The following is a 25,419-nucleotide window of genomic DNA, read 5'->3' as shown; positions in this document are numbered from 1 at the left end:
TCAATATTAATAGTATATACACAATATAAAATACGTATAAAATATAGCTTTATCTTAAATATACATTATCTTTGATAAAACGTTTCGAGAGATTAACATCTTAAACTGCAAAAAAAATGGTGACAAACAGCAAGTCGACTTTTAATATCACATTAAAAAAAATTACACACACACATATGTGTATGTGTATGTGATTTATCACTTAATATCCAATTGCAAATCTTGCTAATTTTTTCCATTCTATTTACAGTCTTTAACTCTTACAAACGTACTGTGCGTTTAAAATAAGAATTATCATAAGCTCTTTTGATACTTTATTTTGTTTGTGAATATATTATGGACTCATCAACAATTTCCTTCTAATCGTATTTGCTACGTTGAAACTAAAAATTGAAAAATCAATATAAAAACAATGTTATTATTGTCTGATAATGTTACTTTAAAATTTTAGCAAACATAAAATTTCAAACCTGTGCCTATCACGTTTCATAATGAGTTGCATTTCATGTCGCCAACGATAAATGTTTGGGTATGTATCAGGGTCGACAGAAGGTGAAACAGCATTGTATACAGCATAATCTATCCTTGTTGGTATGTCACTAAAAAATGTGATGTATATTAATTCATCATTTCTAACAGATTAATAACTGTATGTAATTATAAATTAGATTATAGCAAATCTTCAAAAATTGTTTCTGATATTACTAACTCTTCAATAAACAGTGTACAGCCTTCTTCTGCAGTATACATATCATCTTCTGAATCAGAATGTATCAATGGTGGAGTAGATGGTGGAGTAAAAAACTCATCTATAAATCATGAATAATTAATCGTGATGAATAAATAAACATATACACGCACAATACTTATATTTTACAAATTACATCAATCATTACCATTATTTTCTATTTTAAGTTTATTTTCGTCGGAATCGTCGGATAAATTTATGATTCCTGATAGGTTCATTACATCTGAATATAAATATATTATTAGTAAGTGTTTGAAAAATTTATTATATTGCTATTTTTTAATTAATTTCTTAATATTTATATATAAAAAATAATTGACTTACTTCCATCGTTATCATTTTCATCGGATTTATTGAATAACGAAATCGATTGTAATTTGAGACATAGTTTATCAAGTTCATCAACGAATTCCGGTTTTAAATCTGTTTTTGTTGTTTTCTATAAAATAGAAAAAATAACATCATGTATACACATGTGATATATATATATATATAAAATTCAATATTTATATATACCTTATCACAGTAATATGACTGTTTAATAAATCTTTGTTCCAAATATTTTTCTAATTTTGCTAAACCATCAACACAGTGAAAATCAGCAAAATCATTCAAGAAATGCCAATATTCTTTCCAAGATACTTGGTATTCTTCAGCAAGATTTCTATAAAAGAAGTTTTGAAATAATTCATTATAATTATGATACATAGTTTATAAGGTAAGCTTATGAAACACTTATACAACCGTCCAATTCGTTCAAGTCCCTTTTCTGTATCCTGAAGTCTTAAAGTCAAATTTTCATTGGAAGAATTTAAAATATTAATTTCTTGAATATCTTTTTTAATAGGAGTAATACAACGACGTGGTGGTGTTTTCCACTTTTTCCTAAATTCTACTGCCTGTGACTTTGTCATAGGTCCAGCAAATGCACGTACTTTAACACGTGGACTAATAGGATCATTATTAAAATTCTGAAAAATAATGTTTAAAAATTGTAAAATAATTTAAAACAATTTTGAATAAGATATTGATAATAGCACATATACCAAAGGGCTTGTTGGAGAAAATGGTTCACCAATCGTTGGCTGCATTGTTTTATCATCAGCTCTCAATACAGGAACGTAATACTGTTCCTCTAATAGCATATGTATTTCTTTTATTAGCAATTCATTTCCTTGACACTTTCTTTTACATATCATCTAAATTAATTGCAGAGTATTAAGATGTTGCAAAAAAATAATATAACAGTAAGACTTATTTAATACTTACATCAATAGGTGCTTGGCCAAACTTATTAGTCAAAGTTTTAATACATTGTGAATAAGAAACAAAGACCTTAACTACATCTCGGAAACCAAATTTAACTGCAAAGTGTAAGGGTGTCTCATTTAATCCTTTGTCAGGTGTATTTAAATATAAATCTAACATAACATCAGCACGGTCCACATAGCTTTTATTTCCTTCTTCACCATAAAATAATTGCATGAATTCTGTATCTCCTACAGTGTTTAATATCAATTCACATATATCTGCCCAACCAGCTTTCGCTGCTATATGCAATGCATTATATCGACAACCTTCCTATAAGAACAAATGACATTTATAGTATATAGCAACTTGAGTATAGCAATTAGATACTTCCATAAAGCCAAAATAATTATGTACTTGTAAAATAGCAGGTGTATCTCCACTGCTAATTAAATATCTAGGATTTCCCCAAATTGTATCTTTTACTGCATCTAAATCTCCACTTTCTATCAGTTTTTTAAAACATATAAGATCTTGAGTCTTAGGACCTTTAAAATTACTTGATTTTTCTTCAATCACAGGGACTCCTACATTAAAAGAATTATTAGGACAGTTATATATTTGTTCATGTCCAGTTGTTGCATATTCTTCAGCATCAGTATAAGTCTTAAACGTTTTCAGACGTCCTGTTTTATGTTCCTTTATTACTTTTAAAGCATCAATTTTGTTTGTATATATATGGAGATTATCTAAAATATATAAATACAATAGAACTAACTTTTATGACATAATACGTTAAAAAATAAATATATATATCACTTTTGTAATTACTTTTTGTATTATTGTCTAATAATTCATTGTTCTCATAAGGTATATATACAGCATGAAAGCCAGTCCCATTTGTAAGGTTATGATTCTTAAGATGTTCATTATCCATTTGTGATATTTTATTGTATTTATCAGTCAAATTATTTGTTATATTTTATATTTAATTATAAACTTTACTACGTACAGTACATAGTTTAATAATATAATCACAATATCTATTGTTGATGCAAAAATTATCACGCCACAAAAAAAACACTAACACAGCCGTATATCCGATAGTAAAGAATATATAATATTGTAGGTATGAAATAGTAATAAACATTCACACTTGTTAAAATATTACTAAAATATAATGTATTATCTGATTTATAAATATCAATGACGAGTAAAAACATTTATTAAAATATTCCATTTTATTAGAACGAACACCTGAAGTTGTCAATTCTGACGAAACTAACCAATGCATATAGTCAATTGTTTACTATTTTATCATGTCATTTATCAATGTACTTATATTCTAATAAAAATTACATCTATTAATTAACAACTTTTATAGTAAAATGAATTTAATATTATTCTAACTGTTTACCCTAATTATTTTTTTAAATATCAAAGTACAAATTTAATAATATTTTAAATTTATAATGAATATAAATTCGCACATATAAAAAATGAAAACACGCGCCAATCTATCAAAGAATACAACTCTGCATGGATTAATAAAACAAGAGAATAAAATTCACTAAAAATAATCTCTAATATCTCTAGTGATTAAACTAGAGATATTACTTAAAATAATAACAAATAACTATATGAAAAAAAAAGAATTTTTATTTTATGTTTATGAGTTTCAAAATAAGAATGGAAAAGATTTGAAATAAAAAAAATACTTTCAAATTAATATTTTCTAATCGAATTGTAGATTTTTGATTGGTTGTTGGCCAACTTCTTATCCAATTTTATTTCTTTAAAACTTTCTAGGATTAATTTTAGTTTTAAACTGTTTGAACAAAGTATTCGTACGTTATTCGTTGATACATGAGTTCGTTGATGCATGGTTAAACTAATTATGAAAAATTAATTATAAGTGCGGGAAATAAAGAAATCATATTACCGAAAAGTTTCCAGAGTAAGATTAGAAATTTATTATTATTATTATATATTCATTATTTTTTCGTTATATTTTTGTTTTATATAATATATATATATATATATATATATATATATATATATATATATATTAATATATAATATATTTTTAACAAGATATATATATATATCCTATTAAATAAAAGTATTATAAAAGTATTATAAAAACGGATTATAAAAAAGGGATTATAAAAACGATTAGAATATTCACTTTTCGTAACACGTGGCCTTCAAAGCATACACTACAAACGGACGTACAGAAAAGTAGAAACGCTAAATAAATAATATTTTATGAAAACCCGATTAAATTTTATTAATAATTAAAATAAATAAATATAATAAATTATTGTATATTATTTTATTAATTTACTTTGTTTTTGGAAGTCAGTAGATTGTGTCTTATTTGAAGGTGCAACAGGTGAGACATGTGACGCATAATTAATAATCATTTTAATTATGTCTTGGGTATTAGTTTAATTTCTTTATATTTTATAGCAGTAAATAAAAAAAAAAAAAAATGCAAGACCAATTAAAAGAGTTAGCAGTAGCCTTATATGATATTGGAGCTATAAAGTTTGGAGAATTTATAACCAAAGTTGGTTTGAAGACACCTATATATTTTGATTTACGTGTTATGATAGCATACCCTCAAATAATGGTAACATTGGAAAAATAAACAAAATGTATATTTTGATTTAATTGAAAACAATAATATAACTTTTTCTTTTTATAGTCTAGATTAGCAAAAGCTCTTTGGCAATTAGCGAAGACTGAAACTGATACAATTCAACTTTGTGGGGTACCTTATACTGCTCTTCCATTAGCTACTTTAATTTCAGCAGAATACAATATGCCAATGTTGATTAAAAGAAAAGAAGCTAAGAATTATGGTACAAAAAAGCTTATAGAGGGTAACTTTAAACCAGGCAACCACTGCATAATAATTGAGGATGTAGTTACAAGTGGAAGTAGCGTTTTAGAAACTGTATATGCTTTAAAAGAGGAAGGCTTAATTGTAACTGAAGTTTTGGTGGTAATTGATAGGGAACAGGGTGGAAGGAAAAACCTAGAAAATAAAGGAATCAAAATGCGAAGTCTTTATGATGTAACTCTATTACTGGATTATTTGTTAGATCATGGTAAAGTTACACCAGAAATTGTAAAAGATGTAGCAAATTATTTAAAATCGTGTCAAGCACCAATTCTTTCTTTGCCAGGTAATTATTTTTTTATTTCTTTTTATATTTATAATTATTCCTATTTAAAATAATAAAATTGTATATCCATTTCAGAAAATATAGCGAATGAAAGATTGAAAACACCATTTAGCATACGTGCAAATCAAACCAAGAATGCAGTGGCTTCTAAATTGTTTCAATTAATGGAAGCAAAACAATCCACTTTGTGTTTGGCAGCTGATTTGACAAAAATAAACTCTATTTTAGAATTAGTGGAACTTGCTGGACCACATATTGTGATTTTAAAAATACATATAGATATCATAGAAGATTTTTCTTTTGATTTTTTAAAACGTCTAAAGGAATTAGCGAAACAACACGAATTTCTGATTATGGAAGACAGAAAATTTGCAGACATTGGTAATACAGTCTTATTGCAATATAAAAACGGAATGTACAAAATAGCAGAGTGGGCTGATATAATCACAGTACATCCAATTGCTGGACCTGCTATTATAGATGGTTTGCAAAGTGCCTTAAATGGTGTTACTGAACCACGTGGTATTTTTTTGGTTGCTGAAATGTCTGCAAAGAATGCTTTAACTACTGGAGATTATGTACAAAGGGCAGTGTCAATTTCTGAAAAATCTGATATGGTAATTGGTCTGGTATGTCAATCAGATATTATTCCAAACTTAGGAATGCTTCAGTTAACACCTGGTGTTAAGTTACACAACAATTGTGATAACTTGGGTCAACAATATAACACGCCTGAATCAGTTGTTAATTCGGGCGCGGATATAGCCGTTGTTGGTAGGGGAATTATTCAAGCAACGGATCGATTAGGTGCTATATTAGAGTACAAACAACAGCTTTGGGTAGCTTATAAGAAAAGATTACTGAGATAAGTAAAATGGAATTAATATATATAAATATATATAAAAGAAAAATGTTTTTACTATATTTATACATAAAAATATTTGTATATAAATTTAAAATAGTACAACTAATATACTTATATCAATAGAGAAATTAGTAAACAAAAAATATTTTATATACAAAATCGTAACAAAATGTGTGTATGATTTCTGATTAATCCTAAAGATTATGTTTTATTACTTATACGAGATTAATTGAAATTATATTGTATAGATACATACACATTTAATTGTGTTATGTAAAATATTTAGTTTTGTATTATAAAATATATAGGATTTTTATTTATTTTATATCTTACAATTTTATAGTTTCAAGCTTCCTTACTTTTAGTAAGTTCTTCAACTAATTTTCGAAATACTTGTGCAACTTGACTATTGGGAAGAGTAATTAAGACACTTTGAGCTTTATCTGCTAATCTACCAACTTGAGGATCTATAGGTATCTTAACTAAAAATGGCACCTTTACCATTTCTGAAAGGACTGTTCCTCCACCTGATGAAAATATATTTGTACATTCCTAAAAAAGAAAGAAAATAAAAAAAGAATTAAGAAAATATTTACTATCATAACAAATTAAGCTTTTAAATCATTTTTTATTGGAAGTCTTACTTCACAAGATGGACAAACAAAACCACTCATATTTTCCACAATACCAATTATAGGAATCCCAGTTTTTCTACAAAATGTAACTTCTCTCAAAACATCATCAACTGCAACTGCTTGTGGAGTTGTAATTAAAATTGCACCATCACATTTAACATTTCTGAAATGTGTGATAAGAAATGAAATTTACTAATATGAAATTTGTATATATAATATATATAAATGTTTCTGATGATATCTTAGTATATATAGAAGGATACTATGAAAATCATAAAGATAATTGCTTTACTTTAAGTTTTCCATCACTGTGATATGTTCATCTGAAGTACCAGGTGGTGTATCAATAATTAAATAATCTATATTTTGCCATACTACATCTGTTAAAAATTGCTTAATCATAGCTGTTTTTTTAGGACCACGCCAGATCACACTGTCATTTTGATTTTTTAATAAAAAACCAATTGACATAACAGATAATCTCTGCTCTGTGTCAGCAAATACTGGTACCCAGCTACAAAGATGTAATATATAAAATTGTTAACTTGACGTATGACTTTTTTTACTCAACTAAAATTGGTATAAAAAATAATTAATAACAAATCTTTGACTTACCCATCAGATGATTGGTGTACATCTTTACCCTCTAAGTTTAATAAATATGGTACACTAGGACCACAAAGATCTACATCCAACAAGCCAACCTAATAACATTTTAATATTTACTCTTCCTAACCTAGTGCACTGATATATTAAATTTTGATAACTCACTTTAAATCCAGACTCTTTAAGTGCAAGGGCCAGTTGTGTACTAATAGTAGATTTACCTACGCCTCCCTTTCCAGAAAGAACTAGCAGCACGTGTTTTACTCCTTCTAACATCTCGCAACATAGAAATATAAACAAATAATGACCGTACGTAGCTTACGCAATATTTAGTTCTCTCTCTACCTAGATGGCACTGCTGCTATAATCAATATAAATATATACGGACATTGATTGGTTGAAACTTTCGCGTTTAATTTAAAAGCAGTATTCGAAATGTTATCGATTTCATCACGATTAAATCGATTGAAAGTTTTAAATATGCTTGTTATTATTAATGTTTTTAAGTATTAATTATAAAACGCACTAAGAGATGTATATTTCGCATTTTGTTTTTTTTAATATTTCAAAGCAGTAACTGAAACGTCATGCGATCCAGAAATAATCAATAAGCGTACACCTGTCTATGATGACATTCAAACATGGTATCTAAATTTTTCTTTGTATATTAGATATATACGATTAAATATGAATTCTTTGCAAAAATACTTTTATCTATACATATTAATTACATTCATTTTGAGTTACAGATTTTGTCAAGAGCCAAACCAGCTTCATCAGAGGGATCAAGATTATCTGCATCACGTACTAACATACCAAAGTTAGAAGAATTTTTAGAAAAACGTGATTACATAGGTGCTTTAACTCTTTTGGAATTCCAAAGTACTTCTGGTAGTAATTTGGAATCAGAATTATGGATGGGTTATTGTGCCTTTCATCTTGGAGACTACAAGCGAGCTCTCACTATTTATGAAAATCTGAAAAAAAAAGAAAATGTTCTAGTAGATCTAATTACAAACTTAGCATGTTGTTATTTTTATCTTGGCATGTATCCGGAAGCACAAAAATTATTGGAAGAAGCACCTGATAGTAAATTGAAGACAAGACTTTTATTTCATTTAGCACACAAAATGGGTAATGAAGCAAAGTTGCTAGAGTATCATCAGATGTTACACGATGTTTTAGAAGATCAACTTAGTTTGGCATCCATACACTATCTTAGAGCACATTATCAGGAGGCCATTGATGTTTATAAACGGATATTGCTTGATAACAGGTTAAGTATTTATTTATTATATCAGAAAAGAGTTAATTAAATAAGAGAAAATTTAAATTAATATTTTGACAATATAAGTATCTTTATATAAAAATAAATATTTTTTGACTATTCAGTTTTGTAGTTACTAATTGATTTCATATGCATTTAGCAAAGTGGATGAAAGAAAAGAAAACAGTTTTATGCACGAAACTGATTCAGAAGTATATTTTATTACACAATTAAAAAATTGCAGGTATCCATCTCCCATCCTATTTGCACCCTTAGTATTTAATCCAATACTTTTCCTGTCATACACCTGTATTTGTTTATAACAATTATTTTTCATCAAACTATTTGATAATTTTATAATAATACTAATTTTAAGAATACTTTTTTAAAGGGAATATGATTTTTTTCAGAGATTATGTAGCTTTAAATGTATATGTAGCTTTGTGCTACTACAAGTTAGATTATTATGATGTTGCACAAGAAGTTCTACAAGTATACTTACAAAAATTTCCAGATAGTGCAATTGCAATCAATTTGAAAGCTTGTAATCATTTTCGTTTATATAATGGAAATGCTGCACAAGCTGAAATGAAGCAGCTCATAGGAAAGATATCAAGCTCTTTCAGTTTTGGACATGATCTTATTCGTCATAACACTGTTGTATGTTCAATTTTCTTAACTAATAAATAGAAAGTAAAATGTTATGATACAAAATGATTTTGTCTTTAGTAATGTAATCAATATTATAGGTATTTCGAAACGGGGAAGGAGCTTTACAAATTCTACCAAATTTAGTAGATGTTATACCAGAAGCTCGACTTAATTTGGTAATATATTATTTAAAGCAAGATGATATAAAGGAAGCATATGAACTTATTAAAGATCTTGAACCTGCTGTTCCACAAGAATATATATTAAAAGGCATAGTAAATGCAGTAATGGGTCAGGAAATTGGTTCTGTAAGTTATTAGATTTTTTAGATTAGATAGGTAGTTATAATATAAATTCTAAGATTTAAAGAGTAAAATAATAAATATTTTTAGCGTGATAATATAAAAACTGCTCAACAATATTTTCAACTGGTGGGTTCTTCTGCATCAGAATGTGATACTATACCTGGTAGACAATGTATGGCATCTTGTTTTTTCCTTTACCGACAATTTGAAGAAGTTCTGGTTTATTTAAACTCAATTAAAACTTATTTTTCTAATGAAGATAATTTTAATTTTAATTATGCACAAGCACAATCTGCGGCAGGTTATTTTAAAGAGGCAGAAGAAGCTTTTTTGATGATACATAATGAAAAATACAAAAATGATTATATTTACATCAGTCTTTTGGCTTATTCTTGTAAGTTTGATATGAATATAGAGCACAGGCTTATATTATTTAAAAAATAAGTACTATATTTAATAAATGAATCCAATCTTTTTAGATATTATGAATAAAAAAGCAGAACTTGCATGGGAGTTATATTTAAAAATGGATACATCAACAGAATCATTTAATTTATTGCAAATGATTGCAAATACTTGTTATAAAGTAGGTGAATTTTGGTATGCTGCTAAAGCATTTGATATGTTAGAACGAATGGATCCTAGTCCAGAACATTGGGAAGGTAAACGTGGAGCTTGTTGTGGTACATTTCAATATATTGTTGCAGAGAAACAACCAACGTATGTTTTATATATATAGATAGCATATAAACTAACATAGATTAATAAATAGATAAATTGATTTGGAATTAATCGTATTGTGTTTTTACAGAGATCTACTTCCTGAAGTAATTCTTTTACTCAGAAATACATCTAATTCACAAGTGGAACAAATTATTCGTGTTATGCGTAAATGGGGTAAAGATAACAGGATTAATTGTTAATGCTGTGATGTATAATAATTTAATAATCAATTCCGTCCATTAATAGCCTTATTCCTTATTTCATTGTGCTATAATATATTAATAAGTAATCTCTTTTATATTCTACGAAAACATCGTTAATTGGCAAAACAATAACGGGACCAATGCGAATGTTCGAAAAATGTTGTTATTCTCTTATGAAACAACACTGCTTGTGGTTGCTGCTTTAATATAAAATAGATATATTTAAACCGTGATACACTTATTTTGTATAATAATTACGATATAATAATAATAATAACTTTAACAAACAAAATCCAAGTATTTTAAAAACGTCATAATTTATGACGTACTGTTTCTCTTCTACTTTCATGTACGATTAGTCGACGTCCTGTAGCATAAATTTGAAAAACTTTAAAACATATTTATATGCTATAAAGTAACTTGAATCATACACACTTTTTCGAAAATATTTCCACTAAATAGATGCTATAATGAAACTAAAAAAAAAAAAAAAAAAAAAAAAAAAAAAAAAATTGTTTTAATGTTCATAACATAAAAAAATGAAACAAATTTTAATTTATAAGTTTTTCGTAATATTTTGTTAAAAAAAAAAAAAAAATGAAAATAACAAGTACTTTTATTAGTAAAATTAAACTTAATCATTTGATTGATAATACTAAAAGATATTTTCCATTTTATTTGTAAAATGCATTATTACTTAGCCAGTACTAGTACAAACATAGAGAAGGAGTGCCTAGTACCAATTATTTCTACATAGTTACATATAAAAATAGCACCAAAATGATTAACGATATACATACTAGCATGTTAATGCAAATTTCATTTTGTATGATATCGATTGTTCTCTGAAATACATCTTATTTCTCGGCACTCATTCTCTAACTGTGTTTATCTACATTTGAGTCTTCAGTACAGTCCGTCAAGTGAAATAACTTTAATAGTCCATATTAGTATTTAATTGTTACACTCCATGATTTAAGAAAGATCACCGTTTTTCAATTGCACGATACATACACTCGATATCCGTTTCATCAAACGTTGACGCTCTAAGGTCAAGTTGAAATTGATTATGCTAAAGGTGTAAATATAGTAGTAATAAAGCAGAAAGTATATGCAGTGTTCATTTAAAGTCATTCATGTATTACGCTTTCTTTCCATCCTCGCTATCACTTTCACACATTCTCTCACACATAGTTTCGAAAAAATCCTACGAATTTTGTGCTCCCACTTTAGTACGTTCATATACATTATGATGAAAGTATCTTTTTGGCAATTTGCTACCAGCCAATAAGGCTCGATGTTGTAGCATGGGCGGCGTTATCTACCGTATTAATTAATTTTCAAAATTCTGTACATATAAGAGAGTAACTGTCAGATCATTACAGCGACAAATATTATGCAATATCCTTGTGAGCATCCCTTCAGAATACAGTTAGTTTTAAGAAACACATACATACGTAGTATTAAGAGAAACTTTCTACTTCATTAATTGCTTTTATATCGAAGAACAGCCGTCAGAATTGATTTCATTTATACGAAAAAACTAATTGTATTAACAACGATTATTACTTATTAATTTATGTAATCAATGTAAGTTCTTTTACTACTGCATCTTCTCAAGTTAGGTCAATTGTAGAATAAGTAATTATTTAATGACAGTTATATACGTGTTAACGTTAATTCTTCTTAATAACATTAATCATAGATGAACGACAAGTTAGCTGTTTTAGCAGCTTATAACGCGATGAATAAGTATTTGATTATTACGTTACGGTATGTCTCTTTTATCATACTGGCATATCGAGAATTTTTTTCTTTTTTCTGAGAAATTTCTGTACTCGAAAGGATGATGGATGCTGCATTTATACATCAAAGCATTTATACGTAGCGTAGATTCGACCAAGCAAACGATCTATGCAACGTAAAAATGAATTCTTATACTGATAAATTACACAATAAAGTAATAGTAAGAAAACGACTATTTAAACAATCGTGTATGCACGATCGTTATAGTTTTGACCCCGTTCTTTAGAAAATAATTTTCTATTCCGTGTATCAAATGCAAAACTATATTATTCGTTCGTATTTGTACATGGAAATAGAAAATCAATTCCTATTATTTATTTAATGATTATAAAATAGGGTCCAATATTATTATTCATACAACTCGAAGATACGCAACGTGCTTTCGAATTTATACAGATCGTACAAGAACGTTGTTTGGCATTTATATATGGCGTCGTTTGATGTTGAATGTTTAAAATTGTAAATCATCACATCTTTGGATGTCGCATGATTCCTTGAAAAATTGTTTAGAAACGAAGCGTCAAATCGGCAGCATGAACTTGTATAGATAAATTAAACTAAGACATTAATTCTTTTATAGTATATCATACACATGTTTAGATATTAGGCTAAACTAATTTTGAACCGAAGACAAATTGAAAGGAGATACGCATAAAAGCTACTAATTTCTACCTTTTTGCTTTTTTTTTTTTTAATAACAGAGAAAGCAGATATATCAAGATACAGTGTTTCATGCTTTCATATATGAAGAATACTTTCATGAATGATATCGTATAGAAGAATTAGCGTAAATGCATATACATACTGCATATTCTTACGTGTGAGTATTTGAAAATGACACTTATATTAATTAAAAATATGATTCTCTTACACAATGAAAATGAGTTTAAGCGAAATTTAAGAAAATGAAATTCATTAATACTGCTATATTGTAATTTCAATCCTGTAATAGGAACTAAATGCAAAAGTATAGGTCATAGGATTTATTTGTTTAGGATTTCATTAAATCTTTAAATTTGTTTTTCTTTTTTTTTAGAGATCTTAAACAAATGTAGTGCATTCCACGAAGACGACTTTCGTATAAAATGTAATCGAAGAAGCACAATATGAACACAGATTGTTAAACATGTATATATGTAGTGTATATATGTACGTGTATATATATTATATATGTATATATATATATATGTATATATTAAGCAAGAAACTCTGATCTTCAATGTATCTACCTTCGACTTAACGAGCATACGCTGGATCGTAAATCGTTAAACGATCAGTCGTGCGATAATCGATCGTCCCGCGATTCGCAACAATTTGAATCTTCAACGCCACCAGTTTGGTGCCATTTCTTTGCCCTCTCGATTTAAAGGATACGTCATATACATCGTTCGGTTAGTCTTCGATCATAAAATCATTCCGTAATCTAAGACGACTTCTTCCGTAGGTAATGATCGCAATGCGCTAGATCATTAATCGATTTAATCTCTCGATTATCCTTTTGGAGGAAGAAGAAAATCGTCGAAGAATATCATTATTCTATCTCAGTCTGTTTTTTTCCTTTTATCTTCAAACTGGTCTTTAATAATATAATAATAATAAGAATAATAATAATAAAAAATAGTAATCATAATCATAATCATAATCATAATCATAATCATAATCATAATCATACTTATAAGCATAATAGTAATAATAATAATAATAATAATAATGATCACATCATCATTATTATCATCATAATCATAATAATAATAGTAATAGTAATAGTAATAATAATAATAATAATAATAATGATGATAATAATAATAATAATAATAATAATAATAATAATAATAATAATAATAATAATAAAAATAATAATATTCTCGCGTTTGGCCGATCCGTGGCACACCTAAGAACAACGATGATCAAACGTAGTCTCGCTTGCAAGCGGACTGGTTATTCTTTTTCTTTTTCTTCTTTTTCTTCAATGACCTTTTGTAACTGCGCGTAAGGCTATGAGTTGCTACACTGTTCAACGCTGCCTTCGTGCATGCCACGGCACTTGTGTCCTAATTTCTATCCCTGAAAATCAATTTCGTACGTTTCATCATTTCTCATCTATCCGTAACTATGAAGTTTAATTAGCTTTTATGATAAAAGAGAGACTCACCCTGGCCCAGGATAGTAATAAGGAGGTGGACGTTCATATTCTGTACTTAAGGGAGGAGCAGCAGCAGTAGGTTGATATCTTGGTGGTCCACCATTTGGAAAGTCCCAATTTCTAAAATAATAATTGCATGATAAAAATATAACGAAGGCCTCTATACGCCACGATCGCAAATATTTTACGTTCGTCGCGTGGCTCGTAACGTCACACGCGAAAAGAGATCGCATTTGCATTCACAATTAACAAAGTAAACGTAATGAGTAATTCATCAAACATTTATCGAATATATTAACCCTTCGCAAATATTGTAAAGATGCCTTAGCAAACAAACGATCGATATAGCAGCTATCCAAGCAAAATGAAATATATCATTGAGCCGATCGCGGGATTGATATCCCACGTAAAATTTGCGTCACAAATCTTTGCATCATTGAAACAAGATCACGAAATTACTGTCGACTCTTATTTACTTTGATCTTTCTTACGAAAGATTAAAAGTATGCAGTTTAATAATTCATGAAGGAGGTCATCCTTATTTAATTCTTTTTGTTGATTAAATAATCAGTTTTCTCTTCGGTATTAGTTTATATATATATATTATATATATATATATATATATATATATATATAAATGAAAAAAAAAAGAAAAAAATATTCAATGTCGACAGCTTCAACATTTATGGTAAAAATATTTTGTAACACTTTATGTGGGCTATCCTTTTTTATTTAACACGTGTATATACGCGTACCGCACGTATATAGATTGTATATAGATAATAAACATGCTTTCGCGTTCTTTCTTTTTCGCAAAATAACACGGCCAAAAATGATGCAATCAAAGAATGATAGATATGCGCGTCTTTTTTTTTAACAGCACATAATATTGCGTAAAATGGACGACATGTATCAAGAATAAATAAAAAAGCATCGTCTTGATTCTTGATCTTCGGAATCTTCTTGGAAACGCACGCGAAGCCCTTTTTCTTTTCCGCAAGAAGCCTGACCTTGGCAAAGCTATCGTGATAATATCATATATATAGACAGATACGTATGTATGTATGTACTATGTACGTATAATGGTTAAAACCAAAGTATGATTGTACATAAAGAATAAAAAGAAGAAAAGAAGAAGAAGAAGAAGAAGAAGAAGAAGTAGAAGAAGATGAAGAAGAAGATGAAGAAGAAGAAGAAGAGGAAGAAGAAGAAGTAGAAGAAAAAGTAGAAGGTTGAGATATGAAGAAAGGGTAGAAAATGAAAGGAACGAAGACGAAGAAATGAAAATGGTGGAGAAACATTTGTTAACAATAGTCTTGCGACTTACGTGCAGAGGCGTATCAAGAGACGCGAGTAGTTGCCCCCCCCGCAAGGTTCCCACTCACCTGTAAATAACCGGGAGAAAAAGCGTGACCAACGTGGTTGCGTGATGGGATATGTGTCGCTGACATTGATAAATTTAAGCACAGAGTTCGGAGATTATTTTATTATTAAACGAGGGCGTCCAGAGCGTTTAAATAAAAAAAGGGACTAACTCGATGAGTGGGAACCCAGCACGTATATAATATGTATATGATACAAATTAAGATTGAAAAGACGTATCTTATCTCGTACGCTTCTTCGACTTTCGTATAAGGTATCCCCAAGTGTAAGTACTTTATGACAGTTAAAGAAAAAAGAAAAAGAAGAAGAAATGAAAAGCGAAAGAAAGAAAGAAAGAAAGAAAGAAAGAAAGAAAGAAAGAAAGAAAGAAAGAAAAAAGAAAAGAAAGATCAAGGAAGTAAATAAGTATGCTCGAGATAAATAAAGTGCGGCATTTAAGTTATCACAGAAAGCTGCATTTTTGTTTCTCTTTTTATGTTTCAAATAACTTGCTCGCTCCTTTTGTTTTGTTTTTTTGGCTCATAGAAAACTTACTGCGACTCTAGCGATACACTAAAGACTTTATTGTGAGGTTCGCTTTTAGTAGGGGCGATATGTTCGTGGTTACGCCACGATAAGGTGAAACTGTAAAAATAAATCATATGTGACTGATGGAAAAAACGAAGAAAGAGGAAGAAGAAGATACGCTCGATCGACATTTTTCTTATCTTTTCTTTTTTATCCGAAGATGTTAAAACTTTATTTAGAAATGACAAATGTTAGATTCTTACTGATAATTGTTAAGGGATGTCGGATTAGAATAAAATATCGAGATAAAAAGTGGTTAATGTTATGTATATATAAAAGAAGAAGAAAAGAAAACTACCGAACGTTTTAAAGCTCGAGAAGAACGACGCCGTTTGTTCTTTTTTTTCTTTTGTTTAAAATCTTAAGATGAGGTGAAAACGTTACTTGCACGATTTTTGATTACTTACTTCGGCGCTAAATCGGAGTATCTAGAATCGTGATGCGATGTACTCTGATGAGCGTCTGTCATCCTTTCACGATCGCTGTATCCAACTGCTGGACCATCGTAGCTTTCAACGTAAGCCCCGGGATGATGTCTGCTATGGGAGACGTGCTTCTTATCGTGTACGCTGCAATCAAAGGATGAATTTGTTAATATTTCGTTCAACGATGATGGAGAAAAATAAATGAGAGCAAGTGAAAGACTGCGTGAGGCATTTCGTCATGCGAATTAGACAGATGCGTATCCGTGTGTTTGCATATGTGTGCGTGTATCTGTTCTAAGCAGTTTCCATATTACGTTGTGAAATATATATATATATATATATATATATATATATATATATATACACATATATGTATTTCGGTCCAACAATTTTCACTGACGTACGATAGAACTAGCGTCTGCGTTGCATTTTACAATACGTACACAAGATGCCAGAAGCCATTGTCGACGTTAAACGGGGTAAACCATCTCTCAGTGACAAAGCTTTTAACGGAAATTATCTGACATTATTGCACGATGTATGAGTTAAATGCGTTTAAAAGCAGAATTTAAAGAAAGTTTTTGGAACATTTAGAAAAGTTACATAGTGAATACAATGTTTAATAAAAATATGGTTTGCGTGATTTATTTTTTTTTCTTTATTTTTCATGCAAATAATAAAACAAATTAGTGAGCGACGCTAAGAAATAAAAAAATTCATTTGGAGAAATATACGATAATAGCATACTTGTACGAAAACAGGGAAGTGTATATACGTTCGATCCGTGAAGAAATAAAATGAAAGAAAATAAAAGAAAAATAGAAAAAAAAAAATGTTCAACATTTTGGGTGAAAAACTAAATAAAAGTATATACGACTTGAAACATGCTACGATTATCATTCTCGACATGCGAACACTTTGATTGTTCAGTTGTTTTATACTTACTGAGCGAGGGGTATGTTATCCCTGTCTGCGTACGCGTCATACAAATATTCACTGGAACGGAGCGTGTTAGCAGTTAGATTCCAACAACCATTCCACACATTAGAAAGCTACTTTAAACTTAATATCAGCTAATGCGATGTATACTTGATACAAGAACGATCATACGTAATAAATTGGCATCGTTACTTTTTCGGACTCCATAAATTTTCTTTAAACAAGTAAAATGTTAATACGTTGCACGCACATTTATAGAAAATTAACAAAAAAAAATAGGAATCAAATGAAATGATACGGCAATGTTCGTCGCACATTTTCGATCCCTTTTGTAATTGATGCAGTTACAAAGATAATTTATAAAAGGTATAAGGTATTCATGCCGACTATGGAAAGAAAAAAGATACTAAGCGCGAGTATGTGTATGTACATGCTATGATTTATAAAAGCTTGAGTCACTACAAGAACGAAAATAAAGGATTTAGAATTTTTATGCCGAAGATATCCGATGAATCAATTTTTAGAGAAAAATAAATCGAACAGATTAAAAAGTGTCTTGTGCTAACACTTATGTATAATACTTTAATCTTTTCTCACGTTACTTAAAGAGAACAAAAAGTTAATGATATAAATCGAAGAAAAACAAAAGACTAAATGTAAATTATGCATTAATATCTTACTTATTAAAAACTGTATTAAAAAATTTAATTACAACGAAGGAAACACTTAAACGTTGGACAGGTTATCATGCGTTTTAACGATACTCAAAAAATGGTTTCAAAAATGGGTAGAAAAGATACGTTATATATTTCATCTTAATCTATAGAATAATCGATAAAAAACTTACGCTTCGACAAGAGGTCCTGGGTATGGATCAGACTTCTGATACAGATTACTCAATTTTACGCAAAGTACTATCGTTGGTAAGAAGAGGATCAAGCACCAGCCAACGCTTGCCCAAAAACCATTCTATAAAGATAAAAGATGCGTGTGTATCTTAGAAGATTTTAAATGCGATAATATGTGATACGAACGTGATCCGAGGAATATAGTCAAATTTACTTACAAATGGATCTAAAATCTTATTGCAGCCGGCTACAAGAGTTGCGTTGTAAGCATTAGACACTGGTTGACATCTTCCAACTTTGTTGCGAGCACTGTCAATTACATGTTCGAGAAAGTCGTCGACTTGATGAAGAAAAGCATTACCAAATTTCGTAGCAAGCTATGGAAAGGAAAATTACATGTGTACATAAGTGTGAAAGATCGTAAAGTCGAGAATAATAAAGTTATTTAAAACTTACATATTGAACGTATTCTGGTCCGTCCTTGTTTAAAAATTGTTGAGCTTTCGTAACTTCGTCTACTAAATTGTGAATAGCCTCGGCCATCGAGCTATGATTAAATTTGATACTTTCTTGAAGAGCCAACGCGTTTTCGCTAAGTTTCTCACTTAACGTTGCCATGGGTACCACGAGGTCTCTGTGGTAATGCTCCAAATCATGAGCATTTTTTAGAAGGCTATCCCTGATATCCTCTTGACCGGGTGACAATTTTGTAGACACGTCTCTCAATTTCGACGCCAGATGTTCTAAATTAATATTCGTGATATTGTCGGCAAGAAGTTCGGCATACTGATAAAACTTGATATCGCTCAGACCACTTTGCGCCAGATCGTTGAGTTTCGATCTGGCGCTCTCCTTCAGAATCACCACACCTGGTGAAAGATTTATCTTACGGCGCAGCTGTTGAATCGTATCATTGATGTCTATGCGACCAGCATAATTGCGTAAAGTACCGATGTCGAACAAATTGTTAAGTTTCAGTACGTTGTACAGAGTCTCGTTAGCGTGACATTTCCTAAAATAAGATTCGATAGATTTTAGATTATTTTTAATGTATAGAACGATTTCTTTTTTCTACAAACTATTGTGCAACTAATATTTACGTGATTATGTAGCTCATGTTGATATCAAAATTAGGATTCTTAGGATGCAGTATCTTTCGGATCTGCACAATCTTGTCCACTAATTTGAACATTCTATTGTCTTTCGGATTTTTTAATGGCTCACAAATGCTCCGTTGCGCTAGAACTCCTGTTATCATATGTACTACTGTGATTACCATTAAAACACTGGTAAAAAGAAAGATCATCGATACGGCCCTATAAATAAAACGTATACGTTTTCTTGTGTTGTAAATATTCAATATTCAAAACGTATGGATAATGATAATTTAGTATAAAACTTACGTCATAAGCAATCGTGAGCCGGATCCTTTATTACAACAATCATCACCGTATCCATCCGGTCGTTTACCACAAATTCCGCAGAAGAGACCAAATGTCACGCATATTAAAATGGCAAGAAGAATAGTCGAAATCGCAAAGCCAAGATACCGTCTAAAAAATAGACGTAACAATTGTTCCCAATAATTGTTTCCTCATGTTAATTTACTTTAATTAGTTGATAATTACCTATATTGTGAGTAGTAAACGACGTAGTTATGTGCTTCTTCTAAATGTTGGAAATAAACCTTCTCGATGTCATTGCTTATTCTGTCAATTAAACTGGTCATATTGTTCGCTATGCTTGCTAGATAATCGCCTGCTCTTCTAATACTCGCGCTAACTACAGGAATCGTTTGATTCACCGCATGCTGTATGTCCTTCTGTATCTTTAGGAAGGATTCTCTACCCTGACTCACTTCCGACACAATATTACTCTCCATCAATATGGTAATGTTATGTAGAGCGGATGTAAGGTCCGGTAGCTGTAAATGATATTCGAATGATTGTGATGATGAACCACCTGGTTCTCAGCATCGCTAAGAAAAGAGGGAGAAAGAGAAAGAGAAAGAAAGGAAGAAAGAGAGAGAGAGAGAGAGAGAGAGAGAGAGAGAGAGAGAGAGAGAGAGAGAGAGAGAGAGAGAGATCGTGAGGTCAAAAGATTCATGTGAAATCGGGCTTCTCTTGCAAGATGAAAACGTGCGACACATCGAATTTATATATGAATATGCTACAAAATTCTAAGATCGATATTCATGCTCTTATGATCTCATTCGATGAGTCAATGAATTTTCCAATTTTTTTCTATAACGAACACCTTCGCGAATAGATCCATGATGATGATTGATAGATGAAAACGTAGATCGAATTCTTGAATGTATATATTATAACGTACTGTTACTCGTTCGGTCATTTAACGCGATTTGAACGGGATTTATCGTTTTTAATTTAATTATCTAGAAAGATCGATCTATTATTTAATAAAAATCACGGTATACAGTAATCGCAATGAATTGCATAATTAGATTTAATTCGATCTTCTGACCATACACTTCTCTTGTATTTCATCTGTGAGCCCTGTATTTAATTTTTATTTTATATTTTACATCTGGATTACTTGAATGATGTAGGTACTCTTTATGCTTATTCATATTAACCGCTGTATAACAGTACGTGAAATGATGACGATGATGAAAATGATGATAATGACAACGATACTGCATCCATATATCATATACTTGGTGGGACAGTTAACGTCACGAGATAGATTACCTTCATTTAAGAAAAAAATATTGTTTAAAATATTTTTTTTTCATTAATTCAGTAATTCAAGTATGTTAATCTCAAGTATGATCGATATTATAATTTACGTTATAGATAACTGTCACTCTTCGTATGTTTATGCATGTATATAAATATAAATATAAATAAATATATATATATAAATATATATATATATGTTTATATAAATGTAGAGTCCTTATAAAAATGTAGGAGGAATTCACAAGACAATAAAGTGATGAAATAAAAATTGTATTCTACATCTATGACATGACTTACGTAAAAGTTAGAGAGAGAGAGGGAGAGAGGGAGAGAGAGAGAGAGAGAGAGAGAAAGAGAGAGAGAGAGAGAGAGAGAAATTAAAGATAAACTAATATCGTCAATGTAGATAGAGGAGATAAAGAAAATGAGACACATGATAAATATTAATCAACAGACTTGCAGTGCCTTCTTCGTCTTTCGTAAAAGCAATAAAAGAATAAACGTTTTTTCCTGCTTTTTCTTTTTCTCTTTTTTTGTTCTTATAATCAAAGTATATAAAAATAATTAATACGAAGAAGTTCGTTAATAATGCTAGACAACATACACGAGAGAAAAATAGGGAAAAGCTACATGCTTTTGCTTACGACTTACAGAGTGAAGCTATTGTGGCGGGCATGGAATCAAACAAATTTATACAGTATCGTTCTCGTACACCAATGGCTAGACGATATAATAGATATGTATATAATTTATTTATGTCCGTATATTAATTCTTTACTTTATTTTTATAATGTGGTGGGACACTCGAAAGAGAACATTTATATATCTTCATGTAAGACGCAGCAATAACGAAAAATTACTGATATTTAATTTCTCAAGATTATTAATGGTTCTTGTAACACAAACATTCACTTACTTGAATGATCATATTAAAACAGAATTAAAAATTTTATTAAAGGTATATATTATGTATATATATATTTGTAAGGGTTTCAGTTTACAGACATAAATATTTTATAATTTTATCGTTGATTTCATTTTTTCTCTCAACTTCTTTTTTAATTTTAAACGTAAAAAGATATTTTTATATCATATTGGAAAAAAGGAAAAAAAATATTAACTATCCAATTCATTATTTAATATCCAACATTCACTCAATTGATTATTTTTAATAAGTTAAATAGCTGTCCTGCGTTCAATAATAACGGAGATACTTAAGTGTTTCGTCTCAAGTATGCCACTCACTTTAACTATATTAAGTCATAAAAGGACATGATTATCACTTCCATTGGCCTACGATGCGCACAGACAGTAATTGCAGCGTATATTCGTAATCGAATATTATCGATAATTACTTTGGTAGAAAGACTGTAGGTACTCAAAAGAAGCGTATTACATAAGTTTACAAAATAATGTCATGATATACAGACAATTCCTTCTTTACAAATTTTCAATTTATGAAGGAATAATTGGAATGAATCAATTTGTAAAGACAGAAACTATCTATATGTGCGTTTGAAAATATCGATTTTTATTACTTACTCGACGAAAATTCTTTTACTCTCGTGTTTTCTTTTATTTTTTGTTTGTTTCTTGCTTTCTTTTTTCTAAATCATTGATCGTTACAAGCAGCGTAGAAAGTAAAGCGAACGAAAGAGAATCTCATAACGAGCCTATTACTTTCGGTACATCTAAGATCTCTTATATTTTCCATATTATCTAATTCAATTATAGCTAACTAAAGGAAGAAAATGAAAGAAGTATAAAAGAATGTTCGTGATTTGTGCTATCGAGTCATACCTTTGGGAAGTATCGGTCCATGTACTGCATGTAAAAGCGAAAGAACGTTTATCAGAAAATGAATTAGAAGCTCGTTAGAAGCTCATTAAAAGCGTCGCGTAAAAGAGAAGATACGTACCTTGTCGAACTCTATTTGGACCGACATTTGGTTCACCTTGTAGTCGTGCAAGATCTGTTTACAGTTGTGGCTCGTACAATCGCGAAGCGTATAAAGCAGATTGTTCTTGACACCGCGCACAACTGCAAGAATGAAAGGAGAACAAAAAAAAAACGAGCGAAAAGAAAAATAGAAGACAAAAGAAGAAGATAGAAATTATATCTTAGCTTACTCGAGATCAAGGATTTGGAAAAAAATAAGAGTAAAATGAATACGTACCGATGTCCAATTGAGTAGCGTTCAATCTCAATTCCTGCGTTATCCTATTCATAGAACGTAATTCCTCCCTGATCGATTCTAAACCGATCACGATGTCGTTCAAATTCGTCAAGGAAACCGCGTGAGAATACTCGGCTAATTGCTCGGTGACTATTCTGCCGCTTGCTTGCAAAATATTGTTTAATGTGATTTCGAGTTCACCGTAATTAGTTTTTAGAACGGTGTTAATTTCACGCTTGGTGGTAGCCAAATAAAGCATAACATCCTTTAAATTAGTTTTAACATTATTAGGAAGCTCCGCAGTACCAATTTCCATGTACTCGTTTGTTACGAATGCGCAAACAACGCCGAATCTGTAAATTTGTGAAACGAAAGATCTTTAGGTTACAAGTATCTATATCGAAAAAGGAAAAGAAAAGAAAAATAAAACAATTGCTTCTTTTAAAAAATAAAGAAGTAACAAAATAAAAGATGAACGAACGAGAACTTACAGAATAATAGTGGCTACTCCGATGAGGATGATACTGAGCATAATTTTTCTACAATGATCGTGCTTTTTATCGAACGGCTGAATTCTGCCTCCACATTGTCCAGCGCATCTGCAGCACCAAAAAAAAAGACCGATGCAAGGAAGAATGGCTGCGAGGAGGACTCCAATCAAAGCGAGACCGGCTAAACCACCATAATGGGCCACTATTATCTTCCACTGGTGCCAAGGATCCACGAGGACTGGGGTGTTGGATATTACGGTAATCATTCCTACGATACAGACACTTATATTATTATTTGCAGCTTATATTATTATTTAACAAGAATCTTTGCGGATAAACAAACTCGAAATTGTTTCGGAAAGTTCAAATAAAGTATTCAAAAAATCATTCAATTAAAGTGTTTCAATATTTTAAATAAAAAATTGTCAAGTACTTCGTAAGATATTTTAGGAGTGTTTTAAAGAGAGCACGGAAATGTGGTGGATTAGAGAATAAGAAAAGGGTATATGTGTCATCAAAGCACATTTTCCATCTGGCATCAGATACTCCGTCTTTTTCCACGTCGAGAGGATAAGGAAACGAGGACACGTTCCTAATGTGGGCCACGGTTGGGAGAGAGGGAAATAGAGAAAGAGCAAGAGAAAGAGAGCGAGAGCGAGATAGAGAGAGAATACCGAAATGTAGAAGGGTTGGAAAACAACTGAGACGAAGCCGGGAAATTTATATCCTGGCAGCACTAATTCAGGAAAATAGGTCAACGGTTGCTCATTCATTGCAAAGGCCGGGACACAGAGGGATTAAACTCGAATTCATTAAAAATTATTTTTCAATAATTCAGAAAAATATTGATATAATAGACAAGGTTGTCAGATAAGGTAATACCGATTATTAATCGATCGATAACATGTTAATCAATCGATCAATAATCGTTCGTAAATCACAGTTTACATCTATAATTTATATCGATCGCTTTCTCAATGAACTATTGTTATCTTTTTCTCTTCGAACAACGTAAGTAAATAGTATCGTGCCGACTTCGTGCACGAAACGCTCGACATTTTCGTGCAGACTCTAGATCGATTGTAGTTTTTGCAATTGGCTTAATCGTCGAACCACGAAACGTGCTCCTTTTGAACGGTGAACGTGAATACGAGCACTGTCAGGAGAGTTACTCGATTCAAAGCGGAGGCCACTGTCAATCAAGTACCACGAAGCGTGGTACGGAGAGCCATGTTTCGAGGGCATTGCTAGTTAGCGATAGTGAACGTTAATAGTCAACGAGAAGGAACAGAGAGTAGGTATACGTATAGTTCGACATGGCAATGACTATTACTTGTTGGTGTTGGTATATATATATATGTATGTATATATATGTATGTATTTATAAATAAAATAGGGGAGAGCACTGCATGCAGGAAAATACTCATTGTGAGGTACATCCCGAAAGAGAAAGAGAAAGAGAGAGAGAGAGAGAGAGAGAGAGAGAGAGAGAGA

The 25,419-nt window shown here is 30.4% G+C and overlaps 5 protein-coding genes across 16 annotated transcripts in view; 2 read left to right on the top strand and 3 right to left on the bottom strand.

Annotated features, from left to right (window-relative positions):
* Nucleotides 1-301: 301 nt before the first annotated feature.
* Nucleotides 302-3,351, bottom strand: LOC122631377 (ankyrin repeat and LEM domain-containing protein 2 homolog). The gene is made up of 11 exons (XM_043817009.1): nucleotides 2,828-3,351; nucleotides 2,414-2,745; nucleotides 2,018-2,329; nucleotides 1,795-1,947; nucleotides 1,493-1,719; nucleotides 1,265-1,412; nucleotides 1,073-1,187; nucleotides 897-971; nucleotides 710-809; nucleotides 471-599; nucleotides 302-383 (listed from the first exon to the last, which is right to left on the bottom strand). Exons 1-11 carry the CDS (start codon nucleotides 2,931-2,933, stop codon nucleotides 335-337), a joined length of 1,746 nt encoding a protein of 581 aa, XP_043672944.1. The 5' UTR covers nucleotides 2,934-3,351; the 3' UTR covers nucleotides 302-334.
* Nucleotides 3,352-3,834: 483 nt separating this feature from the next.
* LOC122630944 (uridine 5'-monophosphate synthase) lies at nucleotides 3,835-6,208 on the top strand. Of its 5 annotated transcripts, none has more exons than XM_043816014.1 (5): nucleotides 3,835-3,953; nucleotides 4,358-4,391; nucleotides 4,472-4,631; nucleotides 4,707-5,190; nucleotides 5,266-6,208. In XM_043816014.1, exons 3-5 carry the CDS (start codon nucleotides 4,491-4,493, stop codon nucleotides 6,057-6,059), a joined length of 1,419 nt encoding a protein of 472 aa, XP_043671949.1. In that variant the 5' UTR covers nucleotides 3,835-3,953; nucleotides 4,358-4,391; nucleotides 4,472-4,490; the 3' UTR covers nucleotides 6,060-6,208. The 5 variants fall into 5 exon arrangements, with proteins under 5 accessions (XP_043671949.1, XP_043671948.1, XP_043671951.1 ...); XM_043816013.1 differs by having other exon boundaries at nucleotides 4,469-4,631; XM_043816016.1 differs by having other exon boundaries at nucleotides 3,841-3,953; nucleotides 4,383-4,391.
* Nucleotides 6,209-6,341: 133 nt separating this feature from the next.
* On the bottom strand, nucleotides 6,342-7,636 carry LOC122630945 (cytosolic Fe-S cluster assembly factor NUBP2 homolog). Its single transcript, XM_043816018.1, has 5 exons — nucleotides 7,462-7,636; nucleotides 7,306-7,394; nucleotides 6,983-7,204; nucleotides 6,700-6,853; nucleotides 6,342-6,607 (listed from the first exon to the last, which is right to left on the bottom strand). Exons 1-5 carry the CDS (start codon nucleotides 7,570-7,572, stop codon nucleotides 6,401-6,403), a joined length of 783 nt encoding a protein of 260 aa, XP_043671953.1. The 5' UTR covers nucleotides 7,573-7,636; the 3' UTR covers nucleotides 6,342-6,400.
* Nucleotides 7,637-7,724: 88 nt separating this feature from the next.
* Nucleotides 7,725-10,737, top strand: LOC122630943 (intraflagellar transport protein 56). 2 transcript variants are annotated; one of them, XM_043816010.1, is made up of 8 exons: nucleotides 7,725-7,940; nucleotides 8,046-8,572; nucleotides 8,724-8,807; nucleotides 8,974-9,223; nucleotides 9,313-9,522; nucleotides 9,607-9,913; nucleotides 9,999-10,239; nucleotides 10,331-10,737. In XM_043816010.1, the coding sequence occupies exons 1-8, from the start codon at nucleotides 7,938-7,940 to the stop codon at nucleotides 10,440-10,442; spliced, it is 1,734 nt and encodes a 577-aa protein (XP_043671945.1). In that variant the 5' UTR covers nucleotides 7,725-7,937; the 3' UTR covers nucleotides 10,443-10,737. The 2 variants fall into 2 exon arrangements, with proteins under 2 accessions (XP_043671945.1, XP_043671947.1); XM_043816012.1 differs by lacking the exon at nucleotides 8,724-8,807.
* A 3,464-nt stretch (nucleotides 10,738-14,201) lies between these two features.
* LOC122630897 (prominin-like protein) overlaps nucleotides 14,202-25,419 on the bottom strand; it is a 33,483-nt gene continuing 22,265 nt past the window's right edge. The window contains exons 2-17 of one of the 7 annotated variants that reach the window (XM_043815932.1): nucleotides 23,926-24,193; nucleotides 23,435-23,787; nucleotides 23,177-23,298; nucleotides 23,059-23,082; nucleotides 21,910-21,918; nucleotides 20,185-20,480; nucleotides 19,960-20,109; nucleotides 19,657-19,872; nucleotides 19,013-19,568; nucleotides 18,775-18,933; nucleotides 18,556-18,677; nucleotides 17,715-17,765; nucleotides 16,752-16,913; nucleotides 16,312-16,401; nucleotides 14,404-14,514; nucleotides 14,202-14,315 (exon numbers count right to left, since the gene is read on the bottom strand). In XM_043815932.1, the coding sequence (XP_043671867.1) occupies nucleotides 14,303-14,315; nucleotides 14,404-14,514; nucleotides 16,312-16,401; nucleotides 16,752-16,913; nucleotides 17,715-17,765; nucleotides 18,556-18,677; nucleotides 18,775-18,933; nucleotides 19,013-19,568; nucleotides 19,657-19,872; nucleotides 19,960-20,109; nucleotides 20,185-20,480; nucleotides 21,910-21,918; nucleotides 23,059-23,082; nucleotides 23,177-23,298; nucleotides 23,435-23,787; nucleotides 23,926-24,193 (2,702 nt within the window). In that variant the 3' untranslated portion in view covers nucleotides 14,202-14,302. Of the gene's footprint in view, nucleotides 14,316-14,399; nucleotides 14,515-15,721; nucleotides 15,780-16,311; nucleotides 16,402-16,751; nucleotides 16,914-17,714; nucleotides 17,766-18,555; nucleotides 18,678-18,774; nucleotides 18,934-19,012; nucleotides 19,569-19,656; nucleotides 19,873-19,959; nucleotides 20,110-20,184; nucleotides 20,481-21,909; nucleotides 21,919-23,058; nucleotides 23,083-23,176; nucleotides 23,299-23,434; nucleotides 23,788-23,925; nucleotides 24,194-25,419 lie in introns of those variants that run through there. The other 6 variants (XM_043815936.1, XM_043815933.1, XM_043815937.1 and 3 more) reach the window with 6 other exon arrangements.

This window comes from Vespula pensylvanica, chromosome 8 (assembly GCF_014466175.1).
Source record: "Vespula pensylvanica isolate Volc-1 chromosome 8, ASM1446617v1, whole genome shotgun sequence".
Classification (NCBI taxonomy): domain Eukaryota; kingdom Metazoa; phylum Arthropoda; class Insecta; order Hymenoptera; family Vespidae; genus Vespula; species Vespula pensylvanica.
Note: the sequence above shows the minus strand (reverse complement) of the source record. Positions and strands in the feature narration are given on the sequence as shown.

Coding starts and splice junctions, on each gene's coding strand:
- LOC122631377 (XM_043817009.1), bottom strand. CDS start 2,933: ATGGATAATGAACATCTTAAGAATCATAACCTTACAAATGGGACTGGC. Junction 1,188..1,264: donor AGTCATATTACTGTGATAAG/GTATATATAAAT, acceptor TCTATTTTATAG/AAAACAACAAAAACAGATTT. Junction 810..896: donor ACTTAAAATAGAAAATAATG/GTAATGATTGAT, acceptor CATGATTTATAG/ATGAGTTTTTTACTCCACCA.
- LOC122630944 (XM_043816014.1), top strand. CDS start 4,491: ATGCAAGACCAATTAAAAGAGTTAGCAGTAGCCTTATATGATATTGGA. Junction 4,632..4,706: donor TAGCATACCCTCAAATAATG/GTAACATTGGAA, acceptor TTCTTTTTATAG/TCTAGATTAGCAAAAGCTCT. Junction 5,191..5,265: donor ACCAATTCTTTCTTTGCCAG/GTAATTATTTTT, acceptor TATCCATTTCAG/AAAATATAGCGAATGAAAGA.
- LOC122630945 (XM_043816018.1), bottom strand. CDS start 7,572: ATGTTAGAAGGAGTAAAACACGTGCTGCTAGTTCTTTCTGGAAAGGGA. Junction 7,395..7,461: donor TTAAAGAGTCTGGATTTAAA/GTGAGTTATCAA, acceptor AAATGTTATTAG/GTTGGCTTGTTGGATGTAGA. Junction 6,608..6,699: donor TTGTTTGTCCATCTTGTGAA/GTAAGACTTCCA, acceptor TTTCTTTTTTAG/GAATGTACAAATATATTTTC.
- LOC122630943 (XM_043816010.1), top strand. Junction 8,573..8,723: donor CGGATATTGCTTGATAACAG/GTTAAGTATTTA, acceptor ATATGCATTTAG/CAAAGTGGATGAAAGAAAAG. Junction 9,914..9,998: donor CAGTCTTTTGGCTTATTCTT/GTAAGTTTGATA, acceptor CAATCTTTTTAG/ATATTATGAATAAAAAAGCA.